The sequence below is a fragment of the Tamandua tetradactyla genome, chromosome 6 (genome assembly GCF_023851605.1).
Source record: "Tamandua tetradactyla isolate mTamTet1 chromosome 6, mTamTet1.pri, whole genome shotgun sequence".
Taxonomy (NCBI): domain Eukaryota; kingdom Metazoa; phylum Chordata; class Mammalia; order Pilosa; family Myrmecophagidae; genus Tamandua; species Tamandua tetradactyla.
The window spans coordinates 39,188,280-39,215,816 of record NC_135332.1 but is presented as its reverse complement, the minus strand read 5'-3'; the positions used below and the strand labels follow the sequence as shown (position 1 = coordinate 39,215,816).

General features: G+C 45.8%; 2 protein-coding genes across 9 annotated transcripts; one reads left to right on the top strand and one right to left on the bottom strand.

Annotated features, from left to right (window-relative positions):
- The first annotated feature begins 3,634 nt into the window (after positions 1–3,634).
- MKS1 (MKS transition zone complex subunit 1) lies at positions 3,635–19,446 on the top strand. 8 transcript variants are annotated; one of them, XR_013177647.1, is made up of 19 exons: positions 3,635–3,758; positions 4,127–4,236; positions 5,264–5,334; positions 6,147–6,302; positions 7,352–7,449; positions 7,642–7,770; positions 8,037–8,141; positions 8,794–8,902; positions 9,484–9,540; positions 11,603–11,645; positions 11,910–11,975; positions 13,425–13,495; positions 13,846–13,915; positions 14,016–14,123; positions 14,801–14,934; positions 15,467–15,549; positions 15,633–15,730; positions 15,827–16,342; positions 19,232–19,279. XR_013177647.1 is itself a non-coding variant. In XM_077164901.1 (19 exons), exons 1-19 carry the CDS (start codon positions 3,679–3,681, stop codon positions 19,255–19,257), a joined length of 1,689 nt encoding a protein of 562 aa, XP_077021016.1. In that variant the 5' UTR covers positions 3,635–3,678; the 3' UTR covers positions 19,258–19,446. The 8 variants fall into 8 exon arrangements, 6 of the variants coding, with proteins under 6 accessions (XP_077021016.1, XP_077021018.1, XP_077021014.1 ...); XR_013177648.1 differs by lacking the exon at positions 19,232–19,279 and having other exon boundaries at positions 15,827–16,182; positions 16,268–16,357; XM_077164901.1 differs by having other exon boundaries at positions 16,268–16,342; positions 19,232–19,446.
- EPX (eosinophil peroxidase) lies at positions 16,539–27,343 on the bottom strand. Its single transcript, XM_077164905.1, has 13 exons — positions 27,188–27,343; positions 26,974–27,067; positions 26,626–26,801; positions 26,332–26,449; positions 26,079–26,208; positions 25,039–25,245; positions 23,478–23,799; positions 21,835–21,995; positions 21,239–21,494; positions 20,653–20,823; positions 18,298–18,535; positions 17,504–17,716; positions 16,539–17,212 (listed from the first exon to the last, which is right to left on the bottom strand). Exons 1-12 carry the CDS (start codon positions 27,312–27,314, stop codon positions 17,515–17,517), a joined length of 2,202 nt encoding a protein of 733 aa, XP_077021020.1. The 5' UTR covers positions 27,315–27,343; the 3' UTR covers positions 16,539–17,212; positions 17,504–17,514.
- Positions 27,344–27,537: the final 194 nt, after the last annotated feature.

Here is a 27,537-nt window from a genome sequence, read left to right as displayed (position 1 = left end):
ACTTTGAGAATCCCTATTCTACACCATTTGCCAGAGTTCCCCAAAGGGATGAAGCTCTGGGTGTCTTCAGTGGAACTTGATTGATAATGCCTACTTTAGGCTTTGTTTCCTTACCTCCTTTCTTCCCCCTTCTCAAACCAGCATTTCCTGGATCACCTCCCCAGAGCGTTACTTGTAGCAGATGCTTTTGGTCTCATTCCCAGGTCCTCTTTACCAGCTGCTGAGAGTGTTAGCTGCTCCTTTACAGTCAACCCCTATCTCCAAACCAATGATCTGTTCTCCATCTCTATAGTTTGTCCTTTTCTAGAATGTCATATAAAAGAAATCATATAGTATATATAGCCTTTTGTATCTGGCTTCTTTCACTTAGCATATTGCTTTATGTGTCAGTAGTTCTTTCGTCTCTAAGGTTGAGTATATTCCATTAAATAAATATTGTACAATTTGTTTCAATATTTACAAATTATTGTAGATAAATTTATTTGATGAATAAAATAAATATTGATGAATAAAGTTTACATACAGGTCTTTGTGTGAACATATGTTGTCACTTCTTTAGAGTAAATACTTAAGAGCGGAATTGCTGGGGATCATATGGTAGGCAAATGTTTAGCTTTATAAGAAATGTCCAGTTTTCCAAAATGGTTGTACTATTTTGCATTCTGATCAACCCTGTATGAGAGTTCTAGTTGTTCCACATCCTTTTCAGCACTTTGTATTGTCCATCTTTTAAATTTTAGCCAATTTAATAGGTGCGTAATGGTATTCCATTGTGGTTTTAATTTGCACTTCCCTGATGACTGATAATGTTGAACACCTTTTCAAGGACTTATTGGCCATTTATATGTCTACTCTGATGAAGTATCTGTTAAAGTATTTTGGCCACTTAAATAATAAGATTGTTTGCCTTATTATTACTGAGTTTTAAGAGGACTTTATGTATTCTGGATATAAGTCCTTTATCAGATATGCATGTGTTTTGCGAATATTTTTCCCAGTCTGTTTCTTGTATTTTCATTGTCTTAACAGTGTCTTTCAAAGAACAGAAGTTTTTCATTTTGATGAAGATCAATTTATTAATCTTTTCTTTCATAGTTTGTCCTTTCTGAGTTCTAAGAAGTATTTACCCAGCTCAGGGTCTCAAAAAATTTCTCCTATGTTTTTGTCTAGATGTTTTACAGGTTTTTTTGCTGTTGTTGGGAGTGGGGGTGCATGGTCTGGGAATCGAACCTGGGTCTTCCTCATGGAAGGCGAGCATTCTATCACTGAACCACCTGTGCACCCTAGATGCCGTACAGTTTTAGCTCTTACTTTTACATCTCTGATCAATTTTGCTGTAATTTATTAAATTGCTCAAGGTTAGGGGCTGAGGATTTTTGCTTTTTGTGGTGTGTGTGTGTGTGTGTGTGTATGAATGTTTCCCTGATGTCTGGATGGTAAATCATCCCAGGATTATTTGTTGAAAAGACTATCCCTTCTCCATTGAAATCCTTTGGGACCTTTGTCAAAATCAATTAACCACATATATATCTATTTATTCTGGGCTTCTCTTCTGTTCCATTGGTCTTTATGTCTACCTTTATGCCAATACCACATTGTAGTGTTCACCATATAGTTATATTAAGTGTAGAAATCAGGTAGTAAATGTTCTGATGTGGCTCAGATGGGCCTGGATTAGGAAATAAAAATTTGGGAAGGAGCTGGGGATGGGAGTAGATTTAAGGAGGGAGCACTGTTCAAAGGAAAGCCCATAGGTTTGAGTCCAAGATGTAAGCTAGACTCTACGCCCCCTTGTCATGGCAACTGTGGGAAATTCAATTAATGTCTTGGTTTACAAATACATAAAAGGGAGACAAGAATATCTATAAAGTCTGTAAAGATAAAATGAAATAGTATATGTGCAAGTGTTTTCTAGACAAAGCAATTTATACAGATGCTGATGTTATTTCAGGGAGAACACAGTGGATATCAACTCTGAACCACAGAGGTGGGGTGGGGTTGAAGGCTTATGGATGATGGAACATGGAATTTTGGCCTTTATGCTGCATAGTCCAAACCTTTCATATGAAACAAGATGTTAGAATATGAATGTAGTAGGACCATTCTTGATATCAGGGTATAAATTCTTTCCAGAATCTGATAAAAATCATGAACTCTTTCCAGAAAATGTCCCTCACTAAATTCTAAGAAAGGGGTTCACAGATTCCTTGAACTCTACTTAGAGACCCTCATTTTAAGGATTCCTGATTCATATGTACCAGTGAAAAAGAAAAAAGCATGAAAAATATAGTTTACCTGTATAAGAATAATACTAATTTTAGTCCCTTATATAAAGAGCTTAAATTTCCATACCATGTAGTATATTTACTATTTTGCATACAACTATGTCAGATTGACTTTGTGTGCATTCAATTTGGTTATAACATTAAATTGTTTATTCACAACTGTGAAAGGAAAATTTAGAGTGAACGTTTCTTAAGAACTAGTATTCTGCCTCCATGTTTCATCTGTTGAAATAATTACTTACCAGACTGGAAACTGTGTTCTCTCTCTCATGGAGCAAACTGATCGGTGAGAGCCTTTGAAGTGCAGTGTAAGGTGTTCGGGTTTCAGAAAAAGATAAACTTGGCCTGGAATCCTAGCTCCTTTACCACTCACTAGTAGTACAACCTTACTAAGACCTATAATTCCCTGGACTTCATTGGCTTCATCTGTTAATTGGGAATACCTACTTGAAGAGTTTCTATGAGGATTTGGGACAATGCATACAAGGTACATAACAGGGGTTATGGTGCCCCAGAATTCCCAGAGCCATATAATCAAATGGCATGAGATATGAGTTGAGGAGACAATTGCTTACTCTGTTGGGAGAGTACCAGATGTCAAAGACTAATAAATGTTGATATCCCCAAGGTGCCAGGGAGCTAGACTCAAGGTTATGGTGTGTCCTGCCTATGCTAGTTCAATGAAGCATGTCTCCTGAATGGCACTTTGTTGGTCTTTCAGGACGCCAGTGCAGTTTCTAAGGTGGCTTAATGACCCAGAACTAACATACACAGGGGAAGAATCTGTTCACTAATAACATTTCCCCCTTCCTTACTGTTGACTTCCTTGTTTTTTCTTTCTCTCGCTTAGTGAATGCCAATGCAACGACTAATGAATGGACACCACCTTATTTTCCTCTCCAAGGATATAGTTTCGATTGTGGGTAAGTGCCAATCATCTTCCCTGACTCCTTTGGAAAGAGTGGGTGCTTTCTTTGATTCACGTTCATCAGTTTTCAGGCCAAAGTTTTAACGTTCAGTGGAAGGCGGTGTGGCAGAATGGAGATAATGGGCGTGGGCCACCTGAGTCCCTATCACCATTCTTCATCTATATGAAACGAGCTGATGGTTGGGCCGGTTTCTTTATTTGTAAATGCATCAAGTCCGGCCTTGGGTATGAGTGAGCTTTGTTCATACGCTGACCAGGTGAGACGCTGCCGTGGACCGCCTTAGGCGTTCGGCTGCGCCGGGACTGCACGGGCCGGCGGGCGGGCGGGCTGCGGGGCCGCACCGGGATTGCGCGGATTGCGCACGCAGCGCCTGGGTGTCCCCGCGAATCCAGCGTCTTCGTTACTAGGGAAACCTGGGCGGCGCGCTTTCCGGCGCTGTCGTGGCGCGGCGCTACTCTGCGGTCATGGCGGAGACCGTCTGGAGTCCTGACACTGCGGAGGCCGTGTATCGTTCCCGCGACCCCGTGCGCAACTTGCGCCTCCGGTAGTCGCACCGCCTTGGCATGGAGTCCTGTGCTCCCCTCTCCCGCCCCCCAAATAATTCGAGCCTGACTTCTTTTCTCGCTTTTCTGACTCCCCGACTTCCGTTTTCAAACCCGACCACACACACCCTCCTCGGCCTCCCAGCATCACGCTGCCTCTCAGGACGCCTCTCCGCTTAAAGACCTCCTCTTAAGTTCCTTCCCCACCCAGATTCGTCAGCACCCGCGCCCTACCGACTTCCCCTTAGTGGCCTGCACCCAGAGCACCTTAGCAGCCCTGCCCTCTGCTTTTCCCCCCACTATCCTTGCTGTGTTCAGTTCTGGTTGTGTGTCTTGTAACGCGTGTTTTGGGCCTCTCTTTTCCTGACAGCGTCCACCTGCAAAGAATCACATCAAGCACCTTTTTCCAGTACCAGCCTGCTGCCCAGCCTGGGAAGGACCTCATAGACTTGGCAACTTTTAGGCCCCACCCGAGCGCCAGTGAGTGTTTTGGTGGTGATGTGGCCTCCTGGGAATCTGGGGAAGAACCTGTTGTGGTAGAGTTACTTTTAAGATGGAGCACACTCAGGTTTATGTGTGAGTGTGAGAGAAATCACCTTTTTCAGACTAGGCAACTGCAGTACAGAGAAGTTGGGTTCCTTGCCCAGGCAGTTTTAACTACTACACTAGGTTGTGTATGAAAATTGAATAAGCCATGATTCCTGCCATTGAGACATTGATCTGAATTGTGGTCAAATGTAGTAAAATAACAAAGCCATACTTTAGAAATGTTGAAGAAATGACAACTTTAATACCATTTTTCCCCTAAGAGAAGATATGTTCCGAACTCTAAATGATGTGAATGCTTTGTTAGACCATTTTAAAGTTGAGGATTGCTTGAAGAATGCACATGTTAACATCGACAGTGCTGTTGTGCTTTTCCTTGTCTGGGAATCCAGAAGAGTTGAGGAAGAAAGCACAGTGTGCTTGTGTAAGGTTACTAGTCTCTCTGGTTTTATCATGTTTCTGTTTCTGTTAAAAAATATTCCCAGAAAACATATGGGCTGGAGGGGTGTGAAGTATGTGTTTCTGAAAAAGGCACGCTCAGCCAGGAGTGGGTTAGATTTGGGTCTTTTAAAAATTTTATGCTTCTACATAGATGGCTTCAGTGTTCCTTTTTAGTAAATATAGACAGTTGAGATTAAGGAAGGGCTGTCATCCTTTATCTAAATTTCAGCCCCTTATACTGAGTTAGATTAAATGATTCCTGGAAGGCAGGGCTACCTTTAACTCAAATTAGAACAGTATTTAAGACTTCTTCGGTTTTAATTCTGGCTTTTGCACATACTAAACAGAGCCCATGCATAACCTCTCTAGTTTCTGTCTAGAGTCAGTGCTAAAAAAACCATCGAATTCCAGCTATTTTTGAGCCAGACATAAGAGCAGGGACTTTGATTATAACCATCAGAGGAGTAAGAAGTGGTCCTGGTTTGGCTTCAGCAGTTGACTCGGTCTGTTATCTTTGAAGGTGGACACCGTCCGGATGAAGATGAAGAGGAGGAGGTGGTGATTGGTTGGCAGGAGAAACTGTTTAGCCAGGTAAGCCAGTGTGACTTGTCCACTGAATCTTCCTCCACTTGGTCCATTTCCACTTGGATGACTGCAGGGAAAAAAAACCCCAACTTTGAAAGAGAGGGCTGTTGCCATAAAGGTGCCCTAGACCCATGTCATTATTTATTTATTTATTATTTATTTATTTATTTATTTATTTATTTATTTATTTATTTTTGAACATGGGCAGGCACTGGGAAATGAACCCAGGTCTCCGGCATGGCAGGCGAGAATTCTGCCACTGACCCACCATTCTACCACCCCATGTCACTAATTTTAAACTATTTCAGTGAATATTTTTGTATTAGACCCTGTTTTACTCTGGTTATTTTCTCAAATTAGATTCTTAGAAGTAACATAACTAGATGAAAGTATTAGTTTGGAGATTCTTGATACATATCACTAAACTGATTTCCAGAAAGACTGTAACCATTTATACTTTGCCTTGTAGTACAGGGGCAATAGAACATAGTGAAAAATAGCCCTGGCTTTGAGTTCAGGTAGACTTGCGTCAAATCCTGACTGCCACTAGCCAGTTTTATGATCTTGGGTAAAGCACTTTTCACCTCTGGGCCAGGTGCACTCTATAACAGGGAAGTTGGATTAGACTGTTACTCTTATTCTTCTTACTTCTTAACATTCTTTGAATACCCTGCTCTCTGTTAGCCTGGATGAGTGAGAGTTGGTTATGAAAACATGTCAAATAGCATTTGTTCTATAGAACTGGTTTAGTTAGAAAGTGATAAGAACCACAGTTAGAAGTACTCTCAGTAAACTCTGTTTTCTTTTGGTGACCTCAGTTTGAGATAGATTTGTACCAAAATGAAGCAGCCTGCCAGAGCCCTTTGGATCACCAGTACCGTCAAGAGATACTGCAGCTGGAGAATTCAGGCGGCAGGAAAAATCGACGAATCTTTACCTATACTGATTCTGATAGATACACCAACCTAGAAGAGGTATTTTTCTTTCCAAGGTCCCATCGCATCCTTCTCTTTTGCCTCCCTTACTTACTAGCCTCAGTGAGTTCTGTGTATTAATAAGAAGCCTGTTATGGGGAAACAAGTAGCTAGCCCAGAAACTGCTGTGTGCTGCTGGCAGCCAAACTTGATTGAGTGGGCACAATCTGCAGATGGTGTGTCTTCTGCTCCCTTCTCTGCCTGCTGGTGGCCCTGGCAAAGCTGGCATGGATCAGCATCTGTAGTGATAGGCTTGCACATTGCAAATGGGGGAGAAGCAGTCACTGAACTTCTTCCATGCATCATGAGGTGAGACAGAGAAGGTAGAGTTTGGAACAGTTTAGATAAAATTCGTCAGGAAATTCAGCCAAGACTGTTGAGTGAACTCAGGATAGCCGTGGGGAATGGCTTGTGACCTCAGTTTGCCTGTACCAGCATATCCTTGTAGATTTGTTTAAAGTTTCCTTTGGTCACTGTTCTGCCTTTTCAGTGAGGTTATAAACTCCTTCAAGTTAGAGCCTATATGTTCCACTTTTTCTAGATGCCCTTGTAGATCTCTGCAAAGAGCAGGTATTAAGTGAATGTTTTTGAAAATGGGCCTGTTTTTATTAGGAAAACTGTAGCATATAAAGTTTGGGCTGTTTTGGAAAAGCATATAGTGCTCAGTTGCCCATGAAAGGCCTTTCTACAAAATACTTTTATCCCCATTTGGTATCTTCTAATCACGTAGTTGAAATTTCTGCTTCTGTAAGGCAGATTTACCCAGTTTATTGCTGGTATGTGCCCAGAGAATGTAGACTGGTTTTAATACTAGCATATATAAACTCATTTCTGAAGAATAAAATACTGCCAAAAATCTTAGCATCGGGGTCTGTTAGATCTTTGGGTTGTTTGTGCCTCTGCTTTTCTTCTTTATTATGCCTGGTTGTGAGGTGGCTGTACCTGTTGGGTTCAGGTCTCAGAGGAGGTTTCAGAAGGAAGCCTGCCCCATGTACTTGGCCCTGTGTGGTCCTGATCAGATGTGTCATGTAGGGCTTCTCTGTTCCTAGCATTGTCAGAAAATGACGACTGCAGCCAGTGAGGTGCCGTCATTCTTGGTCGAGCGAATGGCAAATGTCAGGCGGCGGCGACAGGACCGGCGAGGGATGTGAGTGCCTCTGTGTGTGTGTGTGGTGGAAGGGGAGGGGGCCTTTTGGGTCCTTCCATGCCAGTGTTCTCGGTATATCTGCTGGCTTGATCGTCCCATTCTAGAATGGTCTCCACCTGGGTTATTCCCCTGTGTTACTCCCTCAGGCTCTTCAGGGGGTGCCAGGGAAGTGACCCTTCTTGTGTCTCTCAGGGAGGGTGGCATCCTCAAGTCACGCATCGTCACCTGGGAGCCCTCAGAAGAGTTCGTCAGGAGCAACCACGTTATTAACACCCCCCTTCAGACGATGTACATCATGGCAGACCTGGGGCCCTGTGGAAAGTGAGTGAAACTTTTCATGGCCCAGCTCAGCTCCTCATCGCTTTCTCATCGCAGTAATCAGCCTCTTCCTGTCATAATAATCCCTGGGTATAGGGGAGGAACAATCTTCTCTCTTTCTTAGTGATACATGGAAGATAGTATTTTACCACGGTAATTCTCACTCCAGCCTCTGTCCTCTCCCCTGAAGGGAGCTAACTACCTCTTCCTCTTTCCCTGGAGGTGGGACCTGTGACCCTGAGCCTAGGTGTTGGTTTCCTGGTTCCTAGGCTGGGCTATAAGACATACGAGCAGGTCCTCTGTACTCTGAAGGTGGACAGCAATGGTGTGATCATGGTGAAACCTGACTTCACGGGGCTCAAAGGACCTTACAGGTGAGGAGGGGAAGAAAGTTCCCTAGGAAAGGGTAATGGGTGCTGATGTTCCTTCCCTTGGCTTCATTTCTTGCCCCTAATGGATGAGGTGTTCAGAAAGTCCTTTATTTTTTCTAACTTTTAAATTCCCAGACAATAGTTCATATTCTATTCTGGGTCATAAGCCTGTAAGAGACTGCAGGCGCTGTTCTAAGAAAATAGACAGCTACACTAATTTGAAAGTGATAATGTCAGCAGTGCGTTTAAGTGCAAATGATTCTTCGTGCTGCTGAATATAGGGACTGATCAGAGGGTGAGATATATTCAAGCCAGGTCTTTCCTCCAGGCTGGCTGTTCCTTGTCCCTGAATAGAATATCAGAACTCTTAATTAGAAATCCATTAATCAGATGAGAGAACTGGATCCCGGGGATGCTGTGCTTTAGGGTTTCACCATGACTTTGAGGCAGAAATGGGTACAGAATCTCTACTCTTTTGAGTCTAGTCTGCTGCCCTTTCTGTTTTTGTTTCCCTCTCCTGATCATCATCGTGGTCATTTTCATCATGAGACACTTCAAGTGAGGTGTGTGACCGGTGATAGCTCCGTGGGCTAGGTCTGGATGGTGCTCTCTCTTATTATCCGAGTTGGTCCTTTTTGTGGCTTTGACCTTACAGAATTGAGATGGAGGGGGAGAAGCAGGAGCTGTGGAAGTATACTATTGACAACGTGTCCTCACTCGCACAGCCAGAGGAGGAGGAACGGGAACAACGTGTGTTCAAGGATGTAAGAGCTAATTCATCCCAAGTACCAGGGGCATAAGCCTCCATGCCTGGGAGCTGAGACCATGTGTGAGGTTGATGAGAGCGGTTGTAGGGAAAATCCCAGCTCTTATTGGCCCTCTTTTGACCTAGAAGCATTGCTGACATATCAAATAGCATCTTTTGTTCATATTATAACATAATAATAATAGTTACACTTATTTGAGCATTTACCATGCTCTGTACTAAGTACTTCACATACCTTATTTCATGTAGACCTTGCAACAATGCTATTATTTTTAGATAATAGATGCTATTATTATTATTACCATTTTATAAATGAGGATACTGCAATTGGGAAGCCAGGTGGTCTGTCCAAGGTCGCACAGCTTGTAAGTAAGTGCTGAAAGCCAAGATTTGATCCCAGGCTAGTTGACCCTAGAGCTTCTGTCCTTCACTTAAAAATGTCAGTGGCTTGGACGCTTAGGTCTGCAGAGAGCTGGAGTGCCACTTCCCACTATTGCTCCTTTTATCTGTCTCATTCAGAACTAAACCATGGGCTGTCTTAGTTTGCATCTTGAGTTTTGATTTGGTTTGATTCCTCAGCTTTATGACCGGCATAAGGAGTATCTCAACAGCCTTGTGGGCACTGACTTTGAAATGGTGAGTAGCTTGGCTTCCTGCAGCACTATGAGCTGTGTTTAGCCAGAGCTTTCTACCCGTAGATGAGTAATAGTGCCTCTTATAAAGGTCCCCAAGACATACTTGTCAGTGTAAAAAGGAAGTCAAAGAATAGCATATAGAGCCTAATCCTTATTAGGTGTTTAAAAACATTGCATGTTGATCTAGAACTTTAAATGTTTAGAAAAAGGACTGAAAGGATACACACATTACTGGTGGCCTTCTCTGAGGAGGGGTGGCATTGAGAGATGAGTGCTGGGTGGTGAGAGGGATATAGTGGATTTTCACTTTTTAGTCACTAAGATTTTTTTTTAATTGTGAAAATAAAAGAATAAATTTCAACACACACTGCAACAATTAGTTATAGAACAAATTTCAGAGTTTGGTGTGGGCTACAGTTCTGAAATTTTAGGTTTTTCCTTCTAGCTACTTCAAGACACTGTAGACTAAAACAAATACCAACATAATGATTCAGCAGTCATACTTATTTGTTAAATCTTAACTTCTCTGTTATAACTCCTCCTTCTCCTTTGATCTTTCTCCCAATCTTTAGGGGTATTTGGGCTATGCCCATTCTGACTTTTTCATGTTGGAAAGGGCTGTCAATAATATGGGATAGGGAGATGAAACTAGTTGATATTCTGGAGAGACTGTCTCCTCTGGGTTTCAGGAGTTATCTGACCTCGGAACCCATCTGGAGGTTGTGGATTTCTGGAAAGTAATCAGAGTGCATGGAACCTTTGTAGAACCTAGTAGAGCCCTAGGTGTTCTTTAGGGTTGGCAGGAATGGTTTTGATTGGGGTTTGGCAAACCATGGTAAGTGCAATATCTAGCTGAAGCTTGTGTAAGAGTAGCCTCCAGAATAGCCTCTCGACTCTATTTGAACTCGCTCACTTGCTGATACCTTAATTTGTTACATTTCTTTTTCCTTTTGGTCATGAAAGCATTGTCAATCCCACGGTGGTAGAGCCAGGCTCATTCCTGGGAGTCATATCCCACGTTGCCCAGGGAGACTTTCACCCCTGGATATTGTGTCCCATGCAGGTGGGAGGGTAATGATTTTACTTGTAGAGAGAGAGAGGCCACATCTGAGCAACAAAAGAAGTCCTCTGGAAGTAACTCTTAGCATAACTATAGGTAGGCTTACCTTCTCTGCTACACAAATAAGCTTCACAAGAGCAAACCTTAAGATAAAGGCTTGGTCTATTAATTTGGGAGTTCCTAATATTCGAGACAATATCAGGGATTCCGCCATTGGTGAATTTAATTGTTCCATATTTTTACTCCCATCTCTCAAGAGACTTTGCCAGTACTTTTTAATATAACCTAGATGGTTTTGAATTTTTATCAATGAATACATCTATGTATTAGTTTATAATTAATTTAAAAATATAAAGAAAAAAATCCTTCTTCACCCTTCATATGGATATTTTTCCCAAGTACCCCATAGAAAAGAAAGGAGTGTCATTGTGTTTGTCAAATATTTTGGGTCTTAAAAAACAAAATGAAACAGTTAGGTCAGTTGCTCTGTGGTCCTGCTCTTTGTCTTCCCTTATTCCAGAGGTTCCATTTATGGATCTGGGAACAAGGATAGAATTACCCACTGGTCTCCCTCTCTCATTCTAAAAAGTTAAATGTTATTGTTTTTGTATGGCATAAACAAGAGATATTCAGTGTTAAAAGATAAGACACATAATTAAAAAAGAAAAGCCCTAGTTTCTTGACCTCAGCCATCTAAGGGAACGGGGGTCTTCAGCTTTCCGTTATACAGCAAAAGGCAGGTGTTGTTACATCCCTTGGCTGTTCTTATTACCCGTACCACGTTGCCCTCCCTACTGTTTACATTATGTGCTTTTTTTCTACTTTATGAATTTCAGAAATGAAAAAGATTTATGGAGAAGTGACAGGGTGGGGAAGGAATTGCAGTAGTTGTGCACCAGGTGTGAAATCCAGTGTCAGGTCTTTGATTTTGTGTACTGGGCTAGAGGAGAAATTCTGACTCCCTTCAGACCTCCTGATTCTTTCCCATTTCTCTCCACCTTAGACTGCCCCTGGTGTCCTCCGGCTTTTTGTAAATGGAGAGGTAGGTAAGTGTCTTGACTGACATACTGATCTCTTGTTGCTTGGGCAAGTGTACAGATGGAGCTGAGAATGAATCCACCCACTCTGGTGGATGCCCTGGGTTGTCTGCAGTACTTGGGAAAATCAGTGGTGAATCTTTCTTGGAAACACAGAGAGTTCCTGATTCTTGAGGGACTTAGTTCTAGGAGAATGTAGGCCCATAAGTACTGGTTTGGATGCGAAGGGTGGTAGGAGAATAAGCTGAAGTAGTTTCCTATTCTCTCTCTTAGTTTCAGCTCAAGGCTATGAGTATGACAATCTCTACGTCCACTTCTTTGTGGAATTGCCAACTACTAGTAAGTATTATTCATAAGCCTGTTTTTATGTCCATTCTGACAGTTTTCTAGAGGCGTTCAGTCAGCCTTCCTTCCTCATTCCTCCTGTTACTTTTCAAAATCATAGATCACTTCCATGTTGCCACATCAAGTGATTTCTCTGATTTCACCTACCTTGATCTCACAGAAGCATTTGACACAGCTGACTTTGTTTCTCTTCTCTTAGGTTCTGGCTCCACGCTCCTCTCTTCTCATTGGTGGCTCAGCAGCTTCCTTGGCCGATTCCTCCTTGTCTGTTGATTTTAAAATATTAGCATATCCAAAGCTGAGCATATCCAAAGCATAGCTTTTGCTGTTCTTGCTACAGTCTTCCTAGGTGATTTCATCCCATCCCACCATTTATACCATTTATATGTTTATGACTCTCAGATTTCTATTTCTAGCCTTGATCTCTCCCTTGAATTCCAGACTCAAATCCAGTTGCCTTTTTATCATTTCTACTTAACGTGACCAAAAAGAACTCTTGATTCCTTCTTCTCCCTCAAACCTGCCCTGTCCAGTCTTCCCCATTTTAACAAAGCGGTAATGTCCTCCATTTAGTTGCTGTTGCCAAAACATCCCTGATTCCTCACTTTCTTTAGCTCTTCACTGCCATTCTTTCCATCAGCAATTCCTATCAGTTCTATTTTCCAAAGATGTCCTGAGTTTGTTTCTTCTCTCTTGCACCCTAGACCAAGCCACTATCATCTCTTGTCTAGGTCAGTGCATTTGGTTTGTACTTATTTTCTTGCTTCATCTCTTGTGTCCCCTTACCTACATCTGCCACACATACCATAGCCAAATTGAACTTTTACAAAAGTGAAATAATGGTGATTCTCTTAGACTTAAAAACCTAACTCCAACAGCTTCCCTTCCACCAAAATCCTGACCCTCAGTAACCTGGCCATTGCCTCTCTCTCTTAAAATATTCTAGTCACCCCTTCTTTCTGTTCTTGGTCATGCCAAGTTCATTCCTACCTTAGGACCTTGTGAGGACTATTCCCTGTCTGAAACCCTTTTCTCTTGTATCTTTGTACACTGGTGCTTCTCAGCCCAAGTGTCACCTCTCACAGAGGGCTTCTCTGACTACCCAATCTAAATGAATCTCCAAGGTACTCAGTCCTATCACCCTGTTTTATTTTTAGTCTAATGTTTATCACTACCTGATACTCTCTTGTTGGGGTGTTTATTGTCTGTATTCCCCCACTGGCATGTTAGTTCCATGAAAGACAGGTATTTTTTCTATCTGATCACTAAGATATCCCCAGTGCTGAGGTACAGCACATAGGACATATAGTAAATGCTCAGTGAATGAATGAATGAGTGAATGAATGATGATTGATTGAACGAATGAATAAAGGAACTTTGCTTTTTTCTTAATTATTTGCTCTCCTTCCAGTTGAACTTATCATATATGACTTTGACTTTTAGACTGGTCAAGCCCAGCACTCCAGCAGCTCTCAGGAACAACACAGACCTGTGCCACCAAATCCCTGGGAATGGTATGGAGAATTAGAGGGGGCCTCTGGAAGGGAACAGGAATCTGCTACTATAGGGTGGCATCTGAAGCTTTATTAGACTAATAACCATGAACTCTAGGAAGGATTGCAGAGTTGGGTTTGACCCTGCTGTATGGGCTCTGTAGGGCTGAGCCTTTTTGAGAATGGTAGCAGCTTATATTTGAGTATTCCTTCCCCTCTTATCCTCTTATCCCCTACGTGGGGTGTTACATTTCTACTTTACCCTTGGGAAGTTGACCTTGTAACTGGCTATAGGGAGAACAAATTCTAAGTGAGACCTTGCCCTCCCTGTGAGCTTGAGTGTAAAATAAAATAATTCTTCTCTTTTTTAGGACAAGGTGGCTTACTTTTCCTACCCATTCACATTTGAGGCCTCCCTTCTGCATGAGGATGAATCTGCTGGTAAGTCAGGTAGAAGTCCATCCTAGGCCTTGGTTTTCCTCAGCTAGTGCCCTCTCTTGCAGGTCTTCTGTGACTGACTGCTTCTTGCATTTGCTCCCAGATGCTCTGCTGGAGTGGCCTGTGCTCTACTGTGAGGTTCTCTCTCTGGACTTCTGGCAGAGGTATCGTGTGGAAGGCTATGGGGCCGTGGTGCTGCCTGGCACCCCAGGTATCCCCTTGTCCCTGCTCTTCCTTTGACCCACATGCCCTAGGGACAAGATTAACGGTACCAAAAGATTTGATGGCTTCAGGTGAGAATTAGGGATATAATTAGGAATTAGAAGCATTTAAATTACAAGACTCCTTTCCTCTGAGGAATCCCCCCCCCCATAAGAGACAACTAAGAAAAATTGGAACTAACTACCTGATATTGAAGAGCCTGAGGGTCTCTGCTTTCTACTCTGAGTTCCTTTGATTTGATTTATGGCCTTGAGGGAGAAGCTACATGGCAAAATAGGCTCTCGGCATATGTGTATTGAATGATCAGTGTTCATTTGGAAATAATGGCGAGTATCTTTTATTGGGTGCAGGCATTGTGTGTAGTGCTTCTTATTTAATGCTCTCCCCATTCTGTGAGTTATAGGTGTTATTTCCATTTTACTGGATGAGGAAATGAGATTCAGACTGGTTAAGAAACTTGTCCTGGGTACACAGGTACTAATAACTGGCAGAGTTGAGATTTGAATTTGTCTGATTGATTTCAGAATGGATGTTCTTAACCAGCATGCTAACCTTCCCCATAGGTCAGGTGTTTGAGTAGAGTCCTCTCACCTGCATCTGCCTGTGTCATTGCTGAGGAATCAGTGAGGGCCTCTGATCCTGTCCCCCGTCTGTTCCCCTGCACAGGCTCACATACCTTGACAGTCTCCACATGGAGACCCATGGAGCTCGGCACAGTGGCTGAGCTGAGGAGGTTCTTCATTGGCGGTTCTTTGGAACTGGAAGATCTCTCCTATGTATGGATACCAGGAACCTTCAAGGTGACTTTTGCTGGAGAAAATCTGTGCTGGGAACTTTTGTTGCTATCATTCTATTCTCTAGAAGGTAGCATCTGGGCTAAGGCCCCTGAGTTGTTCATCCTTCAGTTACTTAGCTCCTTCCTTCCTGTGGTTTATCTTAGAAGTCGTGGTTACATTTTGACCTAGGTACAAATATCTACACTGCTATCCTAGGATGTCTCTGGAGAGCAGTTTACTTAGAGGTTTCCCCTAGTCTGGTCAGAGCAACTGGACCCTTATTCCCCTCCATCACTGAAGGCCTTGGTAATGAGAGGTGGGGAGGATTTGCAGGACCTGTGTTTGACGCTTATTTTCAGAAAAGATGGGATTGTTCCCTGCTTTATAGTTGGGAGCCCAATTTTACCCTTAAGGTGATGGGGTCATGGTAATGGAAGGAGATTTCCCCAACAGAGTTGTTCTCCCCAGGAATGAGAATAAGAAAAAGTGAGCACAGCATGGTATGTGGGGTCTAGAGATTGTAGAAACCTGATGCTGTCTCTACTATATCCCTCAGGGGGCACGTCTGAGCCGTTTTGGATTCCGCACGGAGACCACAGGCAGTATCACCTTCCGCTTCCATTGTCTGCAGCAGTCCAGGTGAGTGACCTTGCCCACTGACTTAGCAGTCCTTATCCCCGAGGGCTAGGAACAGCAGTGACATATGGTGGACTTCCCTGCAGAGCCTTCATGGAATCGAGCTCCCTTCGGAAAAGGATGCGGAGTGTGCTGGACCGTCTGGAGGGATTCAGCCAGCAGAGCTCCATTCACAATGTTCTGGGTAGGTTCCCCTCTCCCCCTAGCTGGCCACCAAAGGTCAGTATGGGCCATGTTCCTTCCCCACCATAGCAGCTGACTAATGGACCTTCCTTTGCAGAAGCCTTCCGTCGAGCACGGCGTCGCATGCAGGAGGCCCGAGAAAGCCTTCCCCAGGACCTAGTGAGCCCCTCTGAAACCATGGTCTCCTAGCTCACTGAAACCTGGCCCTCAGTGGAAGAAGAAAGGAATAGTAGTATCTAAGGCTGGTGCTCTGTAGCCACTTTTTTTTCTCATTAGAGGCCGTGTTTATCTGCCAAGAATCAGAAGAACTGGGAAACCCCCCAGGCCAGCCCCTCAGCCTAGACTGCTAGCAGGGTCTCCTCCCTGCCATGTGGAAATGAAGTCAGTCATTCCGTGAACCGCATATGGTCCCCTCATCTCATATTTCAGTTGTGAAATGGACATCCCAACAAGGCAGGCATTTTGGTCCAAGATGAGTTTGGGGTGACCACATAATTCATTTTGTCCCTCACACAGCCTCTTTTTTCTTGTCTCACAGTCCCAGTAGCAGAGCTCTGCAGGTGTTCCCTGTTTACAATGTTCTTTAAAGGAGGCCCAAGAAAGAAGAAGGAAGGTGAGGGAAATATTAAATTCTGTGGTTCTCAGCCTGCTCTTTCTGGGATAGCCTTGTTGTACAGCTTGGGACTTGAAGAATTTGAGATGCAACTGATTTCTGGAGTAACTGAGAGCTGAGGGCAGTACCTAGCCTTTTCTACTAGCTGGGTGGCACTTTTGGTTTGTTTTTTGTGCATAAAAACTGTTTTTATGCTGATTGATGTTCTTTTGGCGGTTTCTCTGCTTGGGTCACCGGGATGACTGAGGCATTCTTCGTGATGTAGGGCCACTACTTGCTTCTGCCTTCCCCCTCTCTGCCTTTTACTATTCCAGAGTGTTTCTTTCAGCTCTTTTAATGCAGCCCCAAGCAGAGGCCTAGAGGTTAGTGCCAGTTGTCTTAGCAGAATTCCTCTTAAACATCTGGAGCAAAGTATTGGGCTGAGGTCCTACCTTTCCAGTTCAACACAGATACAGGGTGGCCCCTAATCTCAGCAGTGCTTTATTGTTAGCAGCAGGGTGTACTGCCCAGCCAATAGGCTCAAGAGAAGGATTGTGAGGTCTACATACAAAGGCTGTGTAGTATTAGTCACAGAAGGTTGCAGGAAATAGATAAAAGTGCCTGGAAATCCCCCAGCTGACTTTTGCCTAGATTTCTAGGCCTCATTGCTTAGCTTATAAGTCCTTGCACCCAGACAGATTCATAACCTAACACCTGAGAGGCAGGTGGTTCCACTGGTGTCAGGAGCTCCAGCTGTCACTCCAAGCCAGAGCCCAACTCTTGAGCCATAGCCAGCAAAAGCATCAATAGAACTTGGCTGCTCCAGGGAGAGGACTTGTAGTTTTTCCCAGGTTCCCTTGTCTCCTAGAGTTGGAGCCTTGAAATGGACTCCTGTGAAAACAAAGCAGAACTGGATAAGTGAGAAACTTGCAGAGAGTCCAGAAATGGAGCTGTTCTAGTGTGTTGGTGACCAACCTGTGGCTAGTTGGACACTTCATAATTGTCCCCCAAAGTCCTTATCCCTGAGATTAACTTTCAGCCCAGAAGCTGGCACACTGGGAAGCTGCTGGGAAAGACTACCCTGTCCTTAATGATAAGTTCTCTTGTCTCTGCTCAGAGGTCTAAGAATACTCAGCTATCCTGAAGGACATCAGGGGCCTGAGTTGGCCCAGGGCTGTTTACCTGCAGGAGCCTCATCTCCCTCGCCAGGCTGACAGATTCAGCCTGGGGATATGGCGGCAGCTCACAAAGCCCCGTGGGTAGATGTTGGTCCTGAAGATGTCTCTCGAAACAGTGGTGATACCACTATTGTCACACACAATTCGCGACAAGGAAATCTGACTTAGAGCCTTGCGTTGTCTCTTGGTGAAAACACCCCGCTTCTGCCACCAGAACCTACCAAGACATCAAGAGATGTGGATGAAGTTGGGGGGCATTAACTTATAATGAGAACCTGTTGTGTGTCAGGTAGTTCACATGCTTTATGTCATTCAGTTCTCCCCAAATTCTGGCAAAATAAGTGTTATTCCCATTTTATACATAGGTTCAGTGGTTAAGTAAATGGCTCAGTATTAAATGCACGTTATGTAAGTGGCCAGGGCTGAATTTGAACCCAGGTTAATACCAAATCCAAATAAGGGGTCAGATTTTAAACCACAAGCTTACTGAAAGGAAACCAGATTTAACTTTTTCTGTCCATGTTTTCTGGAATCTACCAGCCTGGAATAGCTAAGCTGCCAAGTCTGTCTCCTGGGTTAATAGTATAACCCAGAGTATTTAGCTCCAGCTTTGTTAGTATCAGGCTTGCCTAGATCAGTGACATCCCTCCCTGTTACTGAGTTTTCCAGAGGGCCTCCTGGGTTAGATCCTATGAACCTGGAAGAAACGAAGCTAAAAAAGAGCAGTTTCCCCCCAGTATTTACTCTTGAAATTCTATTGCTTTTCTGGCACCAATCTCTTAAGGTACGACCACTTACCTGTCTCCATCTCGGACTCTTTTAAACTGGTTCTCAAAAAGACATGCAAGAAGAGGCCCCACTCGGGCCCCTGGCAAAAGAGGCTCTGCGATGGCTCCAATCCAGATGTCAATGTTGTCTGGTGTCCCATACAGATTCAGGAACTTCCTTGCTAAGTCCCGGTTTTTTAGCACCCGGCTAAGTTGTACCAAATTCCGGGGCTGGGATAGCCCACAGAAGCGCCGCCAAGCATTGTACCCTGAAAGGAAAATCAGTTTAGTTTTTACTTCTCTCTGAAAGTTCACCTGGGTAAAAGCTTTGTGGTCTGTCAATATCAGGTAGGGACAAGAAAATCCTGGTGGCAGGAGAGGCCCTGAATGCTCCAAAGGCCAGACCACAGGCCTCTGATTAAATGGGAGTGCACAACCATGTTTTGTGTGCATCAAACTATAGAGTGGGTCCTAATGTAAAAAGCCGTTGTAACCCAAAATTCACAATCAGAATTCTGACTCTTAATTACATTATTATTGGGCTTACATGCATTAATTTAGGCACAAATATGAGAGTACGTGAAACATGAAAGAATCTCAGCCAAGGTTTATAGAATGAATGAGAAAGCAAATGAGTAAGTAAGTGAACAAGCCAATAAATGAAGTCATGGAATAAAGTTCATCTGCTCAGAAAAGGACTGCATATGATAGATTTCATTTATATGAAAGATCCAGAATAGACAAATTTATAGAAACAGAATGTAGATTAGTGGTTTCCTAGGCTGAGGTGGAGATGAGGAGTGACTATTATGAGGTTTCTTTTGGGGGTGATGAAAATTAGATTATGATGACAGTTTTACAACTCTATAAATATACTAAAAACCATTGAATTGTACACTTAACGTGGGTGAATTTTTTGAATGTTAATTGCATTTTTTTAATTAAAAAATTTTTTTAATTCATAGAAACTTGCAGAGGCCAGCCACAGTGATTTCTCAGCTTTCAGAGTCCCATACCATGGCCAAACCAAGTGATATGGCAAAGACTGTCAGGGTAGGAGATAGCTCTGCCATGACTTGAAGAAACACCAGCCTAGCATCATTCTTTGAACTGCAACTCACAACACCATCCCCCAGCTGAACAAAGGAAAACGAGATAATATTTTACCATTACCGAGCAACACTGCAGGTGTATTTCTAGGTATCTTCACCTTTGCAGGGAACTTTGTCATCCCCATTCTATCAATGGATATTTGAGCAACCTTGACTTTTCTAAGGTCACTCCACTATTGAGTAGAATTCCAAAGGAAATAGATTGGAAAAGAATGCCAAGAGCTGGTATCAGGATAAAATTTCCAGACAACTTGGAGGGAACAGATATTGAGGTAGAGGGATGGGAGAGGCAGAAACTCCCTGTTGCAACTTATAAGAGTAGCAATCTCAGTTTTCCAGCAGGGGGCACCCAGGAGTAGGGAAGGAAGGAAGCTTGTTTATTGAGTGCCTGTCTGCAGATGCTGTGTTAGGTGCAATAGGAATTGCCCCCATTGCTTTATACCTGGCCAAAGCCCAGGTGAAGCAAGTACAGCTTCAGGTTCTATCTAGCCAGGGGAGGAGGAGGAGAGGAGAGGACAAGAGGAGCAAGGCAGTGGCCAAGTTTTCCCCCTGTCAGTGGGTTGAACAGTAAGAGAGGTGAAATTTTGAATTTAAAGTCAATTTTTCCTACTTACCAGTTGTGTGACCTTGGGCAAGTTACTAGATATCTCTGAGTTTATTTCCTCATCTATAAAACTCACTGTTATAGCTGATTCTCATGGTCATTGGGAGGATTAAATGAATTAATGATTCATGGAAGTGCTTAGCAAAAGTGCCTGATGCAATAGTAGATGCTTAAGAAATATATGTATTTTTTCTTTCCTGGGATAAAGTCTTTTGGTGTCCTCACCAGTCAATGCAGACTTAATTTTTCTCTACCTGTTCCCTGCCTCTGAGGCTTTTCACTTTTCCCCTTAGAACAAAGAAGCCAGTTTCTTTAGCTTTCCTCCTTTGAAACTTGCCAGGGGGCGCTGGGAATGGAGCAATTTCTGTCCTTTAAATATTTTTCTCTACTTGGAATGTCCTGGTCTCCTATTTTCAGCTCCTGTGACCAAGTCCTGGTCCTGTGGTAAACCTAAAGCTGGTGAGAAGACTTGGCAGGACAGCAAGCAGGTGTTCTGGGGATGCTTTGATGCATCAGCCTCTGTCTTGCATGCCTCAACGCCCCCCCGCCCCCCACACACATATCCCATAGACAGTCCTAGTCAGAAAGGAAGCACCAAGGGTCTTCTCTGAAGCAAAAGAACAGCGCCAACCCGAGCTTAGCCTGGGAGGAGAAGAGGCAGCTCCCTCACCTGGGAGGCCATGGTCCCTGCTGCGTTGCATGTTGAGAGCTGCCAGGTCCAGCCCAATTCTCCTCACTTGGCGAAACAGCCGGTCCCGGAGCTCATCCACTAGCATGGAATCTTGACGGTTCAGCTTGGCAGGGATGGCCATGAGGCCTCGGAGGATGGGGTCAATGCCACCTGGAGTGGGGAATGTGAGCAGCACAGACAGTACCAGACTCTGAGAAGCCCAGCAGGATATCACATGATGTTAAGCTAACTCAGAGCTGGACAAACCAGTTGCTTATATATTATGTTTGTGTCAGGAATCAGAACCTGGGTGGACATGAAGGAAGTTGGAGATGGGAGGGAAAGGGGTCACACCTGCTTCTTAAGGAAGAAGTGAGAGGAAAACTTCCATAATTACAGCCTGACATTGGTCACTTGTGGAACTCTTCTCATCCCTGAGAGCCTTGGTGGCACTTGTTTTACTACCCCGGGAGGTGATTAGCAGGCACCTGAGCAGTAGCCAAGCCTCCTGGCAGTGAGCTTGGCCCACCTGGGTGATCTGTATTCCCTACCCTCACCCCCATCTGCCTCTGGGGAACATGGTCACCTTCATACACAATCCGCCAGCTGGCAAAGAAGACAGAGCTGAGTGGGACCCTGGAGTTGGGTGCTGAGGCCCGGTACTGGCTGTCCAACCGGAACATAAAGGGCTGGAGCATGGTGTGACCAAAGCGGAAGGCCAGGGTGAAAACATTGGCTACACGGGGGTCCACATTCGAGGAATACCCCTGGTAGGACCCCAGGGTTCTCCTGGCCCGGGCCTTGCCCAGAACCAGGGGCAGAAAATCTCGGTAGGTGATGATCTGGAAAGAAGACATAGGAGGAAAGTTATCTTAGGCCACTGATCCCACTCCCTTGCCTTTGGTCAGATCTTTTGATTTTCAAAGGGCTCAGACATATTCTTTCTTATTATCATGTCAAATGTGGCAACTTTAATTTTCCGTTGGCTAATGGATATGCTAAAGCCCAGAGAGGCTGAGTGACAGAGTCATACCATGAGTTCATTGCACATCAGGGGTCTGGGTCAGATCTTAGATACACCCCCAATCACCCAGATTGTTGAGAAACATGGGAGCCTCTCTTTCACATCCCTTCTCATCCCAGGATGTCTCCTGGAGGGTGCTGGGACCCAGGGCACCCCACCTGGACCATGGCTCCCACAATCTTCCGAGCCTCATGGTACAGCTTCTCTCCGTTCCACCGGGGATTCAGGCGTCTCAGTTCAGTGGCCAGCCGGTTGTGCTCTCGCATAAAGAGGGTGTGCATGGCCGCCAATTTGGGGGTTTCACTTGATCGGGTATCACCTTGAAAACCCCAAATTCAGAATCACCATAGAACTTCAGAGAAATTTGTTTCTGCTAGGGCAGACGAAGCTGTAGGGACTGGAGACATGGATGGGACTTTTTGGGTTGTGGTGAACTCCTAGCCCTCATTGGACTTCTAGCTTCTCAGCTGTGTGCTGCCAGGCACCTTCTGACCTCCACTCTCCTGCTGCTAACACAAAAGGCCAGGAGGGTGAGGTCAGGGGGTCTCAGATCCCTGACAAGCTGGAGCAGGTTTAGGCCAGGTGGAAAAAAATCTTTGCCTTACTTGACTCTACAAGATGACAGATGCATAGCTGGGACCAGCTATGATCGAGTAACCTGAGTGACTCTAGAAACCTTGAGTTTGGGACTGTGATTCTACCTGTTCCATGAATTTCATCTATGTGCATGTCTCTACTGATGACTGTACCTTTTCCAATCTTTGAACTTGGGTCTCACCCCAGGGAGCCAGAAGGAAAGAGGAAGAGTTGGGAAGAGCCCTGTCCTGTATTCAGACCTTCTTCTATAGCAGGGAAGGGAAGAGTAAATTCCAGAAGGTGGGCCTTACCCAATCATTTGCTTGCTTTTGACTAGGCCCTTTTGCACGGGATCTTAAATAAGCTACTCTTAAATAACGTCTAGCAAAAGTGCAGCAGCTCTTCCCAGGAATCACACACAAACAAATGGTCCTTAGGATGGGATACTGGAGCAGACTTCCATGAAGAAAGCAGTGTGGTATAGCGGAAAGAGCATAGACACTGCAACTACACTAACTTGAGTTCCAAATGCCGCCTCTGTCATTTAAAACTCTGTGCTCTCTAGCACATTATTTATCTTCCCTGAGCCTCAGTTTCTCACCTGTAAAATAAGGATGTTAATAATTCTCTCCTTGCAGGGCCGCTGTGGGGATTAAGATGGGACATTTAAATATCTTAACCAGAAACGATTACCATTAGCATCACAGCCATGCATGTGGGGCCAAGGACCTGGAGAGAGGTCATATTATGCATCCAGAAGGAGGTGTTGAGGTAATGGTGTGTGGCAACAGTGGGATGGGAAAAACAACTCAGGAAGGTTAGCCCAGAGAAGAAAAGTTTTAGATAGAAGTAATTAAAGTAATTAAAGGGGCTGTTGGTATAGTAAACAAAAGACAGCTTCTTCTCTGAGGTCCTAAAAGAGCAGTAGGTGGATACTGGATCAAAAGAAGGGACACCATTCTAACAGGTCTGTTCAGGGATGGCCTGACATGCTGTGCATGTGTGATGTTCAAGCCAGCATAATTGGCCACACACTGGGGATTTGTAAAGGAACTTATTCCAACTTACTGATTCTATGACGAACATGCATAGGTCTATGCCTGTGGCATGTATGCCTCATACTGAGGTCAGAACCTTGTACCTCTACCATGCCCTCCATGGCTTCCCAACCTGGAGCCCAGGAACTGGCTATTTCCTGGGAAGGCACCTTCCCCACCAGGCTCACCTGCCAGGAAACAGGGGATGCGCACGGAGCGGTTGGTGAGGAGGCAGGGGTCCTCATGCAGGTTGTCGAAGGGCAGCAGGGCCCGGCCGTTGTCGCGGAATTGCGTGTTGATGGCCAGCAGCCCCAGCTGGTTGGTGCGGTTGCGCAGCCGCAGGGCCAGCGGGTCCTCGCTGCCGTACACCATGCTGGCGTCCACGAAGGACGTGAGCGCGTTGATCTGGTTGCGGACTTTGTTCCTACAATTTCCAGAGCATGAGGGTGCTGAGCGGAAGAAGGGGATGCAGTCACGCTGGTTCTTGATGCGAGGGTCGTTCGGTGGGATCTGCAGTGAAAAGAAGCCTGTGACGTGGGGACTCCCTCCTCCTGGTCACCCTCACCTGCCACAAAACCTCACTCAAAACTCCCCTTCTCTAGAAAGTCTTCCTTGACTGGTGCTGCTCACCTTTTCAGTCTGAGTGGCCTCAATAGTTTGAATCAGAGAGCATGGAAAGTTAAAACCACATGAGGCCTTTGAGATGCTCTAGATCCTTATTTTACAGAAGGGGAAACTGAGGTCCAGAGAGGGAAAGTGACAACTAGTTAAGCAGGAGAGGTGGGATTAGAACCCAGCTCTCCTGACATTTAGGGCTGTGTGTCTTTAATTCGGTGCAACTTGACAGACTTCCTAAGCACCTATCTGGGCTGGATGCTTTGGAGACTATGAAGGCCAACAAAACCCAATCCAGGTCACAGGAAGCTAGCAGTTCAGTGAAAATAGATGCACATTGAGAATTATGTAGCTCTCAATTGAAATGGCATTTTCTATGCTTGATTTCAAACAACCAAAGGAGCAATAAGAAGATCTGGGAAGCTCCCTCAAGGAGGTGCCCCTGAACCAGGGCTGAAGGAATAGGCTAGCTTCCAATGGGAGGAGCCAGCCAGGGGACTGCACATACCATTCCCCATGACCGTTGTCCTGCCTGTAATCTGTAAGTGTGAATGTATATGTGAGTGTGTGTGGTGGTGATGAGATGTCCCATATGTTCAGTAGATTCTGCTCTTTGGACTCTGTCCTCCCTTCCCTGCACTCCATGCCACCCTCATGTCCCAGCCTGAAGGAGAGGACCCTGCTCCCAACCCAGTCCCAGAAGTTGGTGAGAGCTGTGGGGCTCATGGACCATCCCAGGAAGGAAGGAAAGGCAAGAGCTAAGACATCCTATAGATTTCCCAAGGTAGAGGCCCAAAGGCTTCCCCTGTTGAAGTCAAATCTCAGGGTCAAGGCCTGTCTCAATTGCTTACACCTCTATGAAGCCTGCATGGAAGCTCCTGGTGGAACGATCCCCACTACCCACCCCTCCTCAAGCGTGCATAGAACCTGGAGCCTGTGCCCGGCCTTGTGGCACCTCCTGGATGCAGAGCAGCCTGTGGTAACAGACCACTTTGTTGTTTGCATCTCTGTCCTATACTCCAGCTCCCCAGAGAGCCCCTTAAGGATGGTTCTTCAGTCCTCGAAGGTCCCTACCCCAGTTCTCTGCCTGCAGTAGGGGTCACACCAGGAGACTGGGAGATTGACTGAGGGTACCTTGATGGGGAAGCAGGGGGGCAGCTGGGCACAGGTCGTCTCACAGTTGACACCCCCAGCAAAGGTCACTCTGGCTGGGGACTCGGGGGAGAAGTCCAGGTCATGGTCGATGAACTGACCCCACTGCATGAACATGAGAGCCCGGCCCTGGTCGGAGGTCAGCCTCTCGCTGGGAAAGCGCACAATCTGGTTGGAGACAGCCCGGACCTGGTGGCAAGGTATGGGAGACAACCCAGGGCTCAGAGGGAAGCAGTTCCCCCTGCTGGAGGTAAGGCATTGCTCTCCTGCCTTCCCCACCCCTTTCTTCCTTTGCCCAAGGAGACGCAGCGGTGGCAGCCATTCTTAGAGGGATGGTTTCTAGCCTGACCCTGAGGATTCCAGGAGCAAGGAGATGGGGAGGGACCAGGTTAACTGGCCCAGACTCCACCAGCTATTCCAGAGAGAGAAGTAGATTAAATTGATCGAGGCATTTATAGACTAGTAGATAAGTGGATGATAGAATGGATGAATACATGGAATGATTGTTAGGTGATGGATTGCAGATATCCAGGGAATTGGATAGAGAGAAGGATCAATGGAAAAAGAATGAACATACAGTTATTAGCAGATGGGTAGATGATAGAGTATTACATTGACATGTCAATAGAAAATCAATGAGTTAATAAATGTGAAATAGTATAGATCAATAGATATAGCTAGAATAAGATGTATAGTTCTTTATTTTTAGCAATAAACTTTGACACAAATTCCCCCAGAAAAATAATAATACTGTAACAGCTAGCATTAATAGATCACGTCTGTATAGCTGTTGATACCAAGTGCTTCATTTAATGCTCACACCTGTTCTATGAGGTAGGACGCTTTAGTGCCATTTTACGAGGAGGAAACCAAGGCTCAGAGAGCTGTATTATTTGCCCAAAGTCATCCAGCTGGTCAGTGGTAGAGTCTAGATTTGAGCCCTGTCTGGTTGAGTTGGCTCTGCTTTTATCCCTGGGTTGAGAAGTGCCCAAGTATCCCCCAGACCCTCAACCCTGACTCACAAGCGGGAGGAGGAAGCCGTTGCGCCTCCTGCCAGTGGTCCAGCCATAGGGGAGCGACAGCCCATCCTCGTACTCGGCTGGCAGCCAGCGGGCCAGGGCCAGGTTCGAGGCCCCCAGCCAGGGTCTTTTCCTATGGCGGGAGGTGGGCTGGAGTTAGCAAGGTTTAGGGCCCGGGGCGGCTCAGCATGGGAAGAGGCAAGTGGAGTGAGCGAAGGGATGTGTCCCCGGGTCAGGTGCAATCCCTGGCACCCACCTGTTGTTGCATCTCCCAGTGATGGTGCGGTACTTTTTGCCGCAGTTCTCGACCTGGTCCTGTGCAGCACAGCCGCTGGCCTGGGACAGCAGGCGCAGCTGGGGTTCCGTCAGCACATCTGGGGATGGGCAGGTGGTCAGGGTCTTGGGCTCAGAGCTGGGTTGTTCCTTACCTCCCGTCCCTTCCCCCTCTCTTCCCAACACCCCAAGGCTCGACCCCCTGCCCCCCGCCCCCGGCTTCCTTCCCCTCCCAGGCCAGGGCCACACTCTGGGAGCTTCACGGGGATCACAGCACCAGTGACATTGAAGGGCCTGGACTCCTGGGGTTGTAACTTCTCCTTCAGCAGCCCCAAGGCCACATGCATATAATCAGCGGCCCGAACGACTTCCCTGGTGGCTGCTACTGGTTGCTTGAAGAAGGACAGGAAGTCCATGGGGCTGGCCAAACCACTGCGAAGACGCTGCTTGAAGCTGCCCGAGAGAGGGAAGGATGAGGGCTGAAGAACAGTACAGACCCACCCCACAGTGTCCCAACCCACGCGATGGACAATCAGGGTAAAGAAGGGGAGGCTCTAGGTGGTGGCTGAGATGACCTTGTCTGGAGCCCCTACAGGCACCAGGCAGCCCCTAGGCCCAGGCCCACCTTCTCTGAGTCCGATTGTAGGCGTCATCCACCAGCAGTTTGGCCTCCGCTATGCAGTCCTGCAGGACTGAGGTCTCCACTACCCTGGGGGAGGCTGTTCAGAGGGATGAGGTCTTAGGGTCCAGGCGAGCCACAGGGCTCCCCAGACCCAGCTGCTCCCCCTCCGCTCCCTCCCTTTCAGGCCAACCCTCAGCCCTGTCCCAGGGGCCATTACCTGGGGCAGTGCCCCTGCAGGGTAGTGGGAGGACAAGTATGGCCAGGAGCCCTGCCAGGGCCAGAAGCTGCTGCATTTCTGCCCTGAGTCCCCCAGCCGCAGATGGGCGAGTGCTCGGCACCCACATCCTGTGCCAGGCCGGGCCGCTTTTCTCTCGGAGGCTCCCGAGCGAACTGCTCTTCCCTGTAAGTAGCATGGGAGGGGACTTTTATATCCCATCCTGGTGAGGGGCAGTGGCAGCTCTCCGCCCCAGAAGCCCTTCCTGTTGAGGTGGAGCTCTGGGACTTCCCTCTCATTTTCGGAGGGGTTGTGAGACTGAAGTACCCACCCCACCCCCTCCCATGCCCACC